Below are 15,734 nucleotides of genomic sequence, written 5' to 3' on the forward strand. Positions count from 1 at the left end.
ATAGCATTGTATTGGTATAGTACTGTATTGGGATGGTATTGTATTGGGATAGTACTGTATTGGTATAGTATTGTATTGGTATAGTACTGTATTGGTATAATATTGTATTGGTATCGTACTGTACTGTTAAAGTACTGTACTGGTATAGTATTGTTCTGGTATAGCATTGTATTGGTATAGTACTGTATTGGTATAGTATTGTATTGGTATAGTGCTGTATTGGTATAGCATTGTATTGGTATAGTACTGTATTGGTGTGGTATTGTATTGGTATGGTACTGTACTGGTATGGTACTGTACTGGTATAGCATTGTATTGGTATAGTATTGTACTGGTGTAGTACTGTACTGGCATAGCATTGTATCGGTATAGTATTGTATTGGTGTAGTACTGTACTGGCATAGCATTGTATCGGTATAGTATTGTACTGGTGTAGTACTGTACTGGTATAGCATTGTATCGGTATAGTATTGTACTGGTATAGTACTGTATTGGTATAGCATTGTATTGGTATAGTACTGTATTGGTATAGTATTGTATTGGTATAGTGCTGTATTGGTATAGTATTGTATTGGTATCGTACTGTACTGGTATGGTACTGTACTGGTATAGCATTGTATCGGTATAGTACTGTATTGGTATAGTATTGTATTGGGATAGTACTGTATTGGTATAGTATTGTATTGGTATAGTACTGTACTGGTATAGCATTGTATTGATATAGTACTGTACTGGTATAGTATTGTACTGGTATAGCATTGTATTGGTATAGTACTGTATTGGTATAGTATTGTATTGGGATAGTACTGTATTGGTATAGTATTGTATTGGTATAGTACTGTATTGGTATAGTACTGTATTGGTATAGTATTGTATTGGTATCGTACTGTACTGTTAAAGTACTGTACTGGTATAGTATTGTACTGGAAAAGCATTGTATTGGTATAGTACTGTATTGGTATAGTGCTGTATTGGTATGGTACTGTACTGCTATGGTACTGTACTGGTATGGCATTGTATTGGTATAGTATTGTACTGGTGTAGTACTGTACTGGTATAGCATTGTATCGGTATAGTATTGTACTGGTGTAGTACTGTACTGGTATAGCATTGTATCGGTAAAGTATTGTACTGGTGTAGTATTGTACTGGTATAGCATTGTATCGGTATAGTATTGCACTGGTATAGCATTGTATCGGTATAGTATTGAGTATTGTACTGCTATAGCATTGTATTGGTATAGTATTGTATTGGTATCGTACTGTACTGGTATAGTACTGTACTGGTATAGCATTGTATTGATATAGTACTGTACTGGTATAGTATTGTACTGGTATAGCATTGTATTGGTATAGTACTGTATTGGGATAGTATTGTATTGGGATAGTACTGTATTGGTATAGTATTGTATTGGTATAGTACTGTATTGGTATAGTATTGTATTGGTATCGTACTGTACTGTTAAAGTACTGTACTGGTATAGTATTGTACTGGTATAGCATTGTATTGGTATAGTACTGTATTGGTATAGTATTGTATTGGTATAGTACTGTATTGGTATAGTATTGTATTGGTATCGTACTGTACTGTTAAAGTACTGTACTGGTATAGTATTGTACTGGTATAGCATTGTATTGGTATAGTACTGTATTGGTATAGTATTGTATTGGTAAAGTGCTGTATTGGTATAGCATTGTATTGGTATAGTACTGTATTGGTGTAGTATTGTATTGGTATGGTACTGTACTGGTATGGTACTGTACTGGTATAGCATTGTATTGGTATAGTATTGTACTGGTGTAGTACTGTACTGGTATAGCATTGTATCGGTATAGTATTGTACTGGTGTAGTACTGTACTGGTATAGCATTGTATCGGTATAGTATTGTACTGGTGTAGTACTGTACTGGTATAGCATTGTATCGGTATAGTATTGTACTGGTGTAGTACTGTACTGGTATAGCATTGTATCGGTATAGTATTGTACTGGTGTAGTACTGTACTGGTATAGCATTGTATTGGTATAGTACTGTATTGGTATAGTATTGTATTGGTATAGTGCTGTATTGGTATAGTATTGTATTGGTATCGTACTGTACTGGTATGGTACTGTACTGGTATAGCATTGTATCGGTGTAGTACTGTATTGGTGTAGTACTGTACTGGTATAGCATTGTATCGGTATAATATTGTACTGGTGTAGTACTGTCCTGGTATAGCATTGTATCGGTATAGTATTGTACTGGTGTAGTATTGTACTGGTATAGCATTGTATCGGTATAGTATTGTACTGGTGTAGTATTGTACTGGTATAGCATTGTATCGGTATAGTATTGTACTGGTGTAGTATTGTACTGGTATAGCTTTGTATCGGTATAGTATTGTACTGGTGTAGTACTGTACTGGTATAGCATTGTATCGGTATAGTATTGTGCTGGTGTAGTATTGTACTGGTATAGCATTGTATCGGTATAGTATTGTACTGGTGTAGTACTGTACTGGTATAGCATTGTATTGGTATAGTACTGTATTGGTATAGTATTGTATTGGTATAGTACTGTATTGGTATAGTATTGTGTTGGTATCGTACTGTACTGGTGTAGTACTGTACTGGTATAGCATTGTATTGGTATAGTATTGTACTGGTGTAGTATTGTACTGGTATAGCATTGTATCGGTATAGTATTGTACTGGTGTAGTATTGTACTGGTATAGCATTGTATCGGTATAGTATTGTACTGGTGTAGTATTGTAGCCAGTCCTATGCTGCTTCCTGATAACAGGAGCAGGAGCAGCAGTCAGACCTGCAGTCGTCCATCCAGCGTCCTCTGGATTGTCACACACTTGCTGGGATGGACCCCGTTGGTGGTGATGGCAGTGATTAGCGAGTCCAGCTCATCCTTCTTCTCCTTCAGCTTCTTCACCAGACTCTCTATGGCCCGCTTGGCAAAGCCCTCGTTCTCGCCACCCTGCCGGTGGCACATGAGACTGTGGACAATGCTGAGGCAGGCGTCATTGCTGCTGGGAGGGTTCACCGACATGATGCCGCTGCAACAGGACACAGGACGAAGGCTCAGTTTGCTGAATGAATTCATGACATACTCATACTGGCCGACCAGTTAACAGAATTAAAACCTTTTAAAAATCGAATCGCCAATAAAATAAATATTTGGTTTTTTTTATGTATCTGTCAACGTTTATTAATTATCAGTTAACCTAATCAGGAATAGCTGGGAACACATGCTGGGATTCCATTATTCTTCAGGCTTGTCGGGATTTTCATTATTAGAGCAGTTCTAAAGTATTTCAGCTCCAAATATCATACCTTCAATACAAATAATATGTAAATATCTGTCCTGAAAAAAACATAATGGTTTAGAATTACATAAAATAGATTTAGTCCATTTTCGGTGGTACTTCAAGCAGTACCCAAAAGAGTGACTAGCACACCACCTTCCACCAAAACTGTGATTAGGTCCACACAACAGCTTGATGCAGTGTGACTCATTCATGTTCCAACACAACAAGTGCCATTGTTAGTTTCCTTGGATCCCTATGGGTTTGTGGATTAAACAGCTGGATAAAGGAGACTAGAATTATACTGGACGATGTACCTAGACGGGATGCGTCCTGGGCAACACAAACTTTGACTACTTGGAAGACAATTGGCAAATTACACAACGTAATGATTTAGAAAGACGGAAACTTAGCTCTTTCTGTAACACAACAAGGGTATTTAATTCATGTCTTTTTATAATATTGGTATATTTGTCAATAACAGTTACTTCTGAACAATTACAGAAATGCTTTGGATTCATATACACCCATTAACCTTCAAACACAAATATCCATTCAAATGTAGGTTGTCTTATACAACACAAATTTGGAATATAGATCTCTTTAGCAAAACAGCTGATTGGAAGAAGGTTGCTTTTTAAAGAAAAGGCACTTCACCATCTAGTTACAGCAATCACTGCTTTCTGTTCACTGCAAAATCACACTTTTTTGACAAAAGTTTAGTAATAAATCCCAAACCCAAAATAAGTTTCCATTCATCTGAAAGCCTGATTCTCTGTTTGTGTCCTCCAGCCTGGAAACTCTCCAGCCTCTCTGATTGATTATTGAGGTCCGTCCTCCTGGTCCGGACTCTGGATTCTGATCTGAATTCTCAGAGTTTCTATCAGTTTAGTTCTAAATCAGATCAAGTCATGACTGGAGGTGACTTCAGTATTCATGAGGATGTTGATAACCACAGTCTGGTACTGCATTTCTCTCTCTTCTAGACTCAACTGGTGTCCATCAGTCTGTCCATGAACCCACTCACTGTCACAACCACACCTCCACCTCCTCCTAACATGTGGAACTGAAGCTGAACATCTGGTTGTGTTTCCACAGAACGCTTTTATCAGACCATCAATTAATCACTTTGGAATTTGGACTGATCAACTACACTCCACTCAGGAAAACTGTAGTTTCCAGATGTTTGTCTGATCAGGCCACACCTGGATTTAAGGAAGTGGTTCCATTGGTGCTAAATTCAGTGTCATGTCCCACTGTAACAGAGGGCGCTGTTGTCCACCTTAGTCCCTCCCAAACTGATCATTTTATCCATAGAGCAGGAGGCACTTTAGCAACAACTCTGGACTCTACTGGCCACTAAAGAAGAAAACTATGAATCCAAGGAAACAAGCACCTTGGTACGGATCTGGAACCTGACAGCTTCAAAAAGAAACCCAGAAACTGGAGAGAAGATGGCGCTGCTCCAAACTGGAGGAGTCACATGTAGTCTGGCAAGATGGCCTTAGAACCTAGAAGAAAGCCCTTGGTAGAACCAGAGCAGTCGACTACTCAGCACTAATAGAGGAACACAAGAACAACCCAGGTTCCTCTTCAGTCCTGGAGCCAGACTTACAGAGAGCCACAGCTCTACTGAACCAAGTAGTCCTGTTTCCCTGGGCAGCAAAGAGTTCATGGACTTCTTTAATGACAAAATTCTCCTGATTAGAGAGAAACTTCTTCTCCTGCTGCCATCAGCTGACAACATGGCCCCTAGAACCCAGAACCTTAGAGGCAGCTGGAGGACCAGACACACACTTGGATAGTTTTTCTCCCTTCAGCCTTCATGAGCTCAGTTCAATAATGTCCTCCTCTAAACCTCCACCTGTCTCATAGACCCCATCCCAACTAAGCTGCTCCAAGACTCTCTCCCCTCGTTAGCCCCTCCCTCTTAGATATGATCAATGTGGCGCTGGTATCTGGTTCCGTCCCTCAGTCCTTTAAAGTAGCAGGAATTGAACCCTCCTCAAAAACAAGCCTGGAACCAGAAGTTCTACCAACTACAGACCAACATCACATCTTCCTTTTCTCTCCAAGGTTCTGGAGAAAGCAGTTGCTAAACAGCTCTGTGACTTCTCCACAGCAACAGCTGATTGGAGGATTCAGTCAGGTTCCAGGTTCATCCTAGCACACAAACAGAACTAGTCAAAGGTACCAGTGACCTCCTACTTGCATCAGAAGAGGGACTGGTCTCTGTGCTGGTCTGATTAGATCTAAGTGCAGCTTTGATACCATTGACCACCATATCCTTCTACAGAGACTGGAACCTGTTACTGGTATTAAAGGAACCACACTAAACTGGTCCAGGTCATATTTACTAGGTCATCTCAGTTGCTACTTGTTAATGATGGTTCCTCTGAGACCACTACAGTCAGTTCTGGTGTTCCACAAGGGTCTGTGCTTGGACCAGTCCTCTTCACCCTGTACCTGCTTCCTCTAGGTCACATGATCAGGAAACACTCCATTAATGTTCACTACTATGCAGACGACACTCAGCTGAACTCATCAATGATCCACATGGAACAAACCAGCTGACTAAACTGGAGGCCTGTCTGAAGGACAGAAAACATGGAGGACCCATCATTTCCTTTATTAAACTCTGATAAACTGAAGTTCTTGTGCTGGGCCCAAACACCTGAGGACCACCTGATCTGATGAGACAGGTACCCTGGAAGGCATTACCTTGGCCCCCAGCACCACCGTAAGGAACCTAGGAGTTCTCTTTGACCAGGATTTGTCCTTTAATGCCAACATTAAGCAAATTTCTAGGACTGCTTTCTTTCATCTACGTAACATCGCTAAGATCAGACACATCCTGGCTCAAGAAGATGCAGACAAACTCGTCCCTGCTTTTGTCACTTCCAGGTTGGATCACTGCACCTCCCTCCTACCAGGCTGGACTAATAAGTCCCTAAAGACTCTCCAGCTGGTCCAGAACGCTGCTGCCCACGTGTTGACTAGAACTGGTAGCAGAGACCAGGTCTCTCCTGGACTGGCTTCTCTGCATGGCTCCCTGTCAGATTCAGAACAGAATTTAAAATTCTTCTTCTACCATCAAAGTCCTCAACAGTCAGGCTCCTTCATGCTGACAGAGCTCCTAGTCCCCTATGATCCAGCTAGAACCCTTCACTCCCAGGATGCAGGGTAACCTGCTGGTTCCTAGAGTTCTAACAGTAGAATGGAGCCAGAGCCTTCAGCTATCAGGCTCCCCTCCTGTGGAATCGTCTCCCAGTTTCAGTCCAGGACCCAGAACCCCCCCCCCCCCTCTATGTTTAAGAGCAGACTTAAGACCTCCTTGTTGATCAGGCTTATATTCAGGACTACTTAGGCTGGCCCTTAGATCTGCTGCTATAGGCTCAGACTGCTGGGATCTCCCATGATGCACTGGGCTTCTCTCTCCTCCTCCTGTCCTCATACGTGTTACTAACTTCTCTTCTTCTCCCCTCATCCCAGATCCTGGTGCTGCTGGAGGAGGCTCCAGACCTGAAGAGGCTCCAGCTGCCACCCGTAGCTCCACCTACTCACGTCCCCGTCTGTCCATCAGTCTCTCCTCCTTTTTCTCCCTCTTTATCTCTGTCCCTCTCTTTCCTTCTGTCTGTCTTCCTCCATTCTCTGTCTTTGTCTCTGTCCATCAGTCTCTCCTCCTTTCGCTCCCTCTTTATCTGTCCCTCTTTCCTTCTGTCTCTGTCTTCCTCCATTCTCTGTCTTTGTCTCTGTCCATCAGTCTCTCCTCCTTTCTCTCTCTCTTTATCTCCATCCCTCTCTTTCCTTCTGTCTCTTTGTCTTCCTCCATTCTCTGTCTTTGTCTCTGTCCTGCTCTCCTGCTCTCTCTCTGTCCCCACTGATCCTGGATCTGCTCCACCTTCCTGCTGGTAAAGGAAGGTTCTGGTGGCTGCTGTTGCAGGATGTGCTTGCTGATGGAGAATTGTTGGGTGGAGGTTCATTGTAGGAGGGAGGTACTGGACTTGCTCTACCTGTTAAGTGTCATGAGATAACTTCTGTTGTGATTTGGCGCTGTATAAATGAAATTAACTTGACTTGACTGCGTCCATTCACAATATCAGCTGTTATCAGCCTATCACAGATACATCACATCACATCCATTTTCTGATATGCAGCACTGAAAAATGTTTTCAAGTACATAAAATGCAGACAATAATCCCTGTGGTGATTTTTAAATGGTGGAATGTGTGTCCAGCAGAAAGTGTCCCAGTGCCCCGACTGGTTCATTTTACTATGCTATTTTGGTTTTTATTCAAATGGCGGTGTTTGACAATGTTGAATATTTCTTAATAAATCATTTGTTTAAGCAGGGCTCCAGAGTGATACCAAATTAGGTTGCATATGCGACCTAATTTCTTTTAGGTGCGAGTTAAAATTTAACAAGGTGGCAAACAAACTCCCTGCCTCAGCCCTGAGACATGGCCTCTCCCCTCTCTGTCTGCCCGTCTGTCTGCACTGGTCTGATGACGTACGCCAAATGTACATGTGGCGCGCTCACTCATCAACCCCGTGAAAAAAAAACAAAAAACAAGCAGCATAGCAGCACACATGTAGCGGTCTCTCCTGGATTTATCGAGAAAAGAAATGTTGCCAAGGAGACAAATGAGGTAGCTGGAGGTGGGTTAGGCGATGAGGAAGGTGGAGAAGAACCAATGAGAATCTCCGATTACGAGAGTGATGAGGATAGTGACGGGTTGGCGAAAGCGATGGCGGGGGAAAGGAAAAAGTACGCTTTTCAGCCAAAATGGCTGGCGCAGTTCCAGTGGTTATGACATGAGGGACAAGCCATGGTGTGTGAGTATTGCAGGAAATGTGGCCTGTGCGTTGCAGCCAGAACACAATTTGTTGTGTCTATGCAGCAGTAAAACGTTATACAAAAAGAGGGCAATGAAATTGCACATTAAATATTTTGCAAATATCAAGTTTGGGTCCTTGTCAATCTTTACATCAAGGCAAAGCTATGGTATGCAAATTAACACAACTATCATCATGATAAGGTCATGTATTAATGCCACGCTATACGAAGAAAAGGTGGCGCTACCTAATTTGTGGTGGCGCTACCAACTGAAAAGGTAGGTGGCACCAGTGCTACCTGTGAAAAAGTTAGTCTGGAGCCCTGTGTTTGAGAAATCAGCCTTCTACCTTTGGATATCGGTTCTTCAGGGTCATTCTCCCCATTGACTTGGTTCAACCATCTTCAAGCCACATATAACATAGACAGATGCAGATAAATATCAATAATAATTAGAATGAAAGCTGCAAGCAGTGTTGAACGGGCCATCGATCCTCGCGAGTGTCGGGCACGGGGCAGTCAAAGGGCTTCTGTCCCATGCATGTAGCTGGTAGATGTTGTCAGGCCTGGGCTGACAGCTCTGACTTTACACCCCCCCCCCCCCGGTTCCTTCCCTCCTTTGCCCTGTCAGCTTGAGGAGGATATCAGAGTATTCTTCTTATTAAATATCCTCATAAATCTCATGATTTGGCCAAATCTTACACTAGAATTCACAATTTAGTGGGAAAATTTGTCTTGAATCCAGTGATACAGGTTGGAAGGTGGCGAGACTTCTAGCTTAGACGTCAGAAGCCTCAGTTTGACGCAAAGTATTTGTCCAGAGATTTCCTCCCCATTGGTCTACATTCTAAAGTGCAATATTGCACATCTAGGAGGAGATGGCGTTTGTTCAGGGTCCAAAATTGGTGCAAAGATGTACTTTCATGTGCACATTGTGGACTTATTGTAGGATTTAGGTCAGGGGTGTCAGTATTAAGGATCGGTGTCTTGATGAGACGAATAATTGAGTTTTGGTTCTATCCCTCTACAATCGGGCTGTGGCGCCCCTTTTTAGATTCATAGATGGTGATTTGGAGCCAATTTTTCGTAATTTTTACCATCCATCCATCGTCATCTTCCACTTATTCCTATTAAGGGTCGCGGGGGGGTGGAGCCTATCCCAGCATCTACGGGCGAGGGGCGGGGTTCACCCTGGACAGGTCACCAGTCCATCACAGGACCAACACATAGAGACAAACAACCATTCACACTCACATTCATACCTACAGTCAATTTAGAGTATCAATCAGCCTCGTCCCCTCTTGATGTCTTTGGACTGTGGGAGGAAGCCGGAGTACCAGAGAGAACCCACACAGGAACAGGGAGAACATGGAGACTTCACACAGAAAGATCCCGCGCCCGAGCCGGGACTCGAACCCGGAACCTGCTTGCTGTGAGGCCACAGTGCTGACCACTGCACCACCGTGCAGCCCTCTGTAATTTTTACATTCTATAAATTTTTTGCCTTACCTGATGTGCCTGCCAAATTTGGTGAGCGTCATCATCCATATCCCAGGCCACAGGTGGTAAAGAGGGCGGGGGAGGGGCTTCAAAAGGCACAGCTCTCAGCTCTGCACTCACTTTGTGTCAAACTGAAGCTTTCATCTTCAAAACGTCTCACCACTTTCCAAACCACATCGCTGGATTCAGGACACATTCTCCTACTTGACCACGAGGACACGAACCCCCGTAACAACGCTGTTTGCAGCTTTAATTTGATATGATCTGGGAGGCCATACTTCATTGTGAATCGGGCTGTGTCTGACCTTGGCCTGACACCCCCCCTCCCCCATGTTCAATGGGCCGCACACACTTAATCACATTTATTGCACTTAAAGCTTTGATACCTTGCACATGCACTCTCTCTCTCTGTCTCTCTCTCTCTCGCTCTCTCTCTCACACACACACACACACACACACACACACACAAACATGGAAGAGGCTGAGGTGCAATGTGATCACCGACTCAAGTATAATAAAGAATAATAAGAAAAAAACACACATTACAACTAACATGATCATCCTGCTGTGATAAGGGCCTATTCGGTTTCTTGCTCAAGGGCACACTGAGACAGTCACCAGGGAAGTGAGGACCGAACTAGCAACCCTTCAGTTACCGAGATCATATTTATACCAGTGTGTTTTAACAATGTCCAGAGCCGCTATGTTTATACATGAAGCCTCTCAGAGACGACCTAACTCAAATAATTGGGATGGACAAAGTATGAGGAACAGGTCTCAGTATGACATTGAGCCACACCCCTCAAACAGATTCAGTCATGAGATGTAACACCAACACGTCCATGTTTGTTGAGACACATATTAAACTCATGCAAGTTGACCTTTACTAAATATAACGTTATCATTCGGTGGTACTTGTATGAAATTTTGTCATAACTGGTGGGTGACGTAGACAAGTCACGTGGCAAGGGCTGAAGACGGAAGACAACAAAAGGAAAGAAGACAAGGCATTTGTGGTTCTGCTGACCTTTTTTAAAAATTTCTCCATTATGATGTCACATGCACTCACATAAAAGCAAATATCAGGTACTCTGAAAGCGTACACAGGATGCATGCCTCAGAAACTCTGTATTTGTTAAATGTGTCCTTCCCTTTTACCTGCTGTACTGCAGGACAAACCAAAGATGTACCAGTAATCGTCTGCTACACAACTCACTCATTTAAACTTTGTATTCTCGCTAATTCTGGACAATTAAATTTTCTATTTCCCCGGTACAGACAAGAGGCTTCCTAATTTCCCCTGAGCCTGATGACATGGAGGAGAGGTGCTACTGACCTCTAACATGATGGACAAGTAAACCAACATTCAATCAGTGGATCTGGTCTTGTTTTGTGAAGAGAGGTCAGGTTCATTTTTAGTTCCATCCTGGGAAGAGACGGACACAAACTAACCCAAAGAAAACAAAAAAGGCCAAAACAAACCAAATATGGAGTTATTTTGTTTCTTAATTTACAAAATTTAAAAAAAGAAACAACTAATAATTTTTTGGGGGGCACTTAAATGTTTTGCTGCAGCCTGCAGTGCAGCAATGTTGTCTCTGGATTTTGGTCACAGCTGTTGGGTCTTAGTGTGTGAATGCCGTGTGTAACACGATGTGAATTCCAGCCTCTCGCTGATGCTAACTGTTGCTTCCTGGCAAAATCACAAGTGGTCTGGATTAATTATCACAACTTTAAATTTAGGCTTGAGATTGTCCTGACTTAAGTATAGGCTGAACACGACTCAGTCAAGGACTTCAAGGTTTTTGTGTTTTTCTTACTATGATTATTGGTATGCGTTGGGTGTAATCCAAAATCCTGCCTGCAGGTGTGCTGGTTCAGAGGGCTTAGGAATCCACACCAGTATCCGTTACTGTCCTGGGATAATTCCATAGTTACACCCTCATTATTACAGCAACACTTGTTGCCGGTTTAAACCACTAACGCGGGACCAGGCTAAGATAAGGTCGCTGAGAACGATAACAGGTGGGATAGTTTTTTCTGTCGGGCTTACCTGGTATTAAGTTGGTCAGCCAATGAGTGACCAGAAAGCTCACTGGGATCATGATGGCCCAGCTCTGAATCAGTCCCTGTTAGTGGAGTGGGTGGAGACCAGTCATTAGTGGGAGCCAGTTAACGGTGCAAATCCAACAGTTATCAGATATGATCAGAGCTTGTCACAGGTTGAGCCTCCATCCCAGGAATAATGGTCCTCCCACCTGACAAGCAGCTGTACCTGGTCCACACAACCTACCTGCTCTTCATCACTCATTTGTGCCTCAGCATATAAACCACATATTTCTTCCTTACCTTTGTACAGCAGCCTTTCGTCAGCCCTGCCTGCCATTGTGATCCCACTGCAATCACTCTACTGTGTGTGATCCCACCAACCCAAGTGATCCCACCAACCTTTGAGTGATCCTGTCTACCTGTGAGTGATCCCGCCTACCTGAGTGATCCCTGCTACCTGTGTGATTCTGTCTACCTGAGTGATCCTGTCTACCTGTGTGATCCTGTCTACCAGTGTGATCCCTGCTACCTGTGTGATCCTGTCTACCTGAGTGATCCCTGCTACCTGTGTGATCCTGTCTACCTGTGTGATCCCGTGTACCTGTGTGATCCTGCCTACCTGAGTGATCCCGTGTACCTGTGTGTTCCCTGATACCTGTGTGATCCCGTGTACCTGTGTGTTCCCTGATACCTGTGTGATCCCGTCTACCTGTGTGATCCCGTGTACCTGTGTGTTCCCTGATACCTGTGTGATCCCGTGTACCTGTGTGTTCCCTGATACCTGTGTGATCCCGTCTACCTGTGTGATCCCGTGTACCTGTGTTCCCTGATACCTGTGTGATCCTGTCTATCTGTGATCCCTGTCTACTTGTGTGATCCTGTCTACCTGTGTGATCCCTGCTACCTGTGTGATCCTGTCTACCTGAGTGATCCCTGCTACCTGTGTGATCATTTCTCTCTGTGATCCCTGCTACCTGTGTGATCCTGTCTACGTTCCCTGCTACCTGTGTGATCCTGTCTTCCTGAGTGTTCCCTGCTACCTGTATGATCCTGTGTACCTGTGATCCCTGCTTCCTGTGTGATCCTGTCTACCTGTGTGATCCCTGCTACCTGTGTGATCCTGTCTACGTTCCCTGCTACCTGTGTGATCCTGTCTTCCTGAGTATTCCCTGCTTCCTGAGTCTTCCCTGCTACCTGTGTGATCCTGTCTACGTTCCCTGCTACCTGTGTGATCCTGTCTTCCTGAGTGTTCCCTGCTTCCTGTGTGATCCTGTGTACCTGTGTGATCCCTGCTACCTGTGTGATCCTGCATACCTGAGTGTTCCCTGCTACCTGTGTGATCCTGTCTACCTGTGGCCAACCCTGGCCTACCTGTGGACTGTGGATTGCCCACTGCTAAACCTCATTATTCACTCTCTACAGACCTACGTGAACATGTCACGCCACCGTAACACTGCATCATAAGTCAAACCTGTCATTCGCAAAAGTAAAACAATCACTGTTGCATTTTGTAATACATTTAAATACTTAAAAAAATATTTCCAAGTCAAAGGTAAGGAGACTTGGAACTGGAGTGAATTGGGTGAAGCACCTGAGCTACAATCTAGCTAATAGAGGGCGATGGAGCATCATCCCTGTGAGGCCACCATACACTCCTCAGAACACACACCCACAGTTTGTAACGAGGTTTTCTAATACGCATCACAGAGAGGTTATTTCAAAGAACCTATGGAGGTGAAAGAGTAGAGGATGACGAGCCATCAGCGAAAATGGAGAGACGTCTTCGCTTAGACAGGACGTCCCATCCCAGCTGGTCCCAGACACGGTGCTGCTGACTGGAGCCACGGATAAAATTCAGAAATATCCAAGAAGACGACAGTGGTCATCCATGTGTTTCAAGTGTCACTACGTCAGACTTTACTCAAATTTTGCAGTTTCCATAAACCATCTGCTATACCACACTTCAAAGTGTACATCAGAATTGATGGAAACCCACAAGTCCCGCATGACTCCACGAGGGGTTCAGGGTCCCACTTTAAGAACCCATGATTTACCCATTAAGGGACAATTTACCATCACAACTTCTGAATATCTTTAGGCCGGCAAAAACATTTCTACACAGACAACACGTGTTTGGTTTGACCCACGGCCCCAATGCCGTTAGAGGGAAAGTCTGGCTGCACTGGGAGGCACCAGGCCCAGACCGCCTGGTGTGGCTGCTTCTGGGCTTCAGCTAGTCGAAGACGCAACATCAGTCTGAAGCTCGGACTCTTGGAAAGATGCAACTCTGTGAAATCCTATTGAAAAGCACTGCATCGTTCATCATACTGAGGCCATTCCACCTTGAGCCACTGAGCCCCCTCTTACCTGAGTGGGGATCCCTGGGGAGGCCCCCCTTACCTGAGTGAGAGATTTTAGAGTAAAGTAGTGCAACTACAAATCGTGCCACTTGGCATATTTCCTATATAGGAAGTTTTCCTCTTAAATGGTCATGACATCAACAGCCCACGATGACACAGGTAACAGGTAACAACCAAGGCCCCCCCAGTACCGGACGCTGACATACTGGTCATCATGCGTCACAGCTTCTCAGCCAGAACCCACATGAATAACCAGGATCGAAGAAACTACCTGCCTGGAGTTCAACCCCCGCGAGCACCTATAAGGAGGAAGAGGAGGAAGAGGGAGAGGAAGACGAGGATGGTTCCGAGGGCGACGTCGCCTTGTATGAACCCGGAGACACACAGACACACGCAGGTAGCGAGAAGCAACAATTTAAACACAAAGACCTCCTCCACCTCCTCGTGCCAGTGGCGGGAATGCCGTCGAGAGCGCGAGGCATAGAAGTAGTGGTTCGGTACTTACACATGAGCCGGAGGGAACCGTAGAACTTGGACGGAACGATCGCGGAGCTCCCCGACAATTCAGACACGAGTGCGTGAGTGCGTGCGCGTGCGCGCGCGCTGTTCAGCGCGAGTTAGGGTTCTCTGTTGTTCTACGGGACTAGTTCAGTTCTGCTACCATCCTGCGCGAGCTTGTTCTCCGTTTATCGTTCTCGCTGTCTCCTCGTGCATCCTGCCCGCTCCTCACGCGCACGCCACAACAACAATAGAACGGAGACGTGGTGCGCGTCAGTGTCGCGACAAGCAGCAGCCAATAGCAGGCCAGCTCTCAGAGGGGCTGCTGCTCTCAGCCAATGAGCGAGCGGGTCTCACCGCGAGGCCGCGAGTCAGGGTCTGTCTGGTCCGTCTAGATTGACAGGGCCGCGAGACTGTTTTTTTAAGGTGGCGCCGCCGAGATTAGCGCCCGCCACACACACACACACACACACGCACGCACACACGCACACACAACAGCAGCAACTGTTACCAGTGTTTTACAGGGACATGGACGGAGTTGAACCGTTTTTACCTCCTGACTAACTTTTCTTGGCTGTGGACTGTTTTATTTTATATCATATTAAATACACATACACACACACACACACACACATATATATATGTATATATATATATGTGTATATATATACATATATATACATGTATATGTATATATATATATACACACACATATAGTCACACAGATACATATACACACACATACTGTATATACATACATATAAACACACACATATGTATACACACATACACACATGTATACACACATACATATACACACAAACATATACACATATAAACACAGAAAAAGTATATATACACACATGATGTATATATATATACACATTTATATACACACAATGTGTATACATATATACACATATACACAATGTATATGCATATATACACATAATGTATATACAAATATACACAAAATGTATATATGTATACACACATATGCACACCTATATATAGACATATATACACAATGTATATACATATACACACATATACTCACATAATGTACAGACAAATATACACACGTATATATACATATACACACATATACAATGTGTATACATACATGTTTCCCGAACACCGTAGTTCAGATAAACCTGAGGACACACGATGAGATTATTTGCAGGTTTTACCCACCA

General features: G+C 43.9%; 1 protein-coding gene across 4 annotated transcripts in view; it reads right to left on the minus strand.

The window, feature by feature from the left end:
• Positions 1-14,781, minus strand: part of smad10a (SMAD family member 10a) — a 28,253-nt gene extending 13,472 nt beyond the window's left edge. For 2 of the 4 annotated variants that reach the window (XM_086193625.1, XM_086193624.1), the window contains exons 1-3: positions 14,546-14,781; positions 11,685-11,760; positions 2,805-3,048 (exon numbers count right to left, since the gene is read on the minus strand). In XM_086193625.1, the coding sequence (XP_086049751.1) occupies positions 2,805-3,048; positions 11,685-11,760; positions 14,546-14,549 (324 nt within the window). In that variant the 5' untranslated portion in view covers positions 14,550-14,781. Of the gene's footprint in view, positions 1-2,804; positions 3,049-10,967; positions 11,058-11,684; positions 11,761-14,545 lie in introns of all 4 variants that reach the window. The other 2 variants (XM_086193627.1, XM_086193626.1) reach the window with 2 other exon arrangements.
• Positions 14,782-15,734: the final 953 nt, after the last annotated feature.

Source organism: Aulostomus chinensis, chromosome 22, assembly GCF_037954235.1.
Source record: "Aulostomus chinensis isolate RoL2024-O1b breed Wild chromosome 22, RoL_Achi_v1.0, whole genome shotgun sequence".
NCBI classification, from domain to species: Eukaryota; Metazoa; Chordata; class Actinopteri; order Syngnathiformes; family Aulostomidae; genus Aulostomus; species Aulostomus chinensis.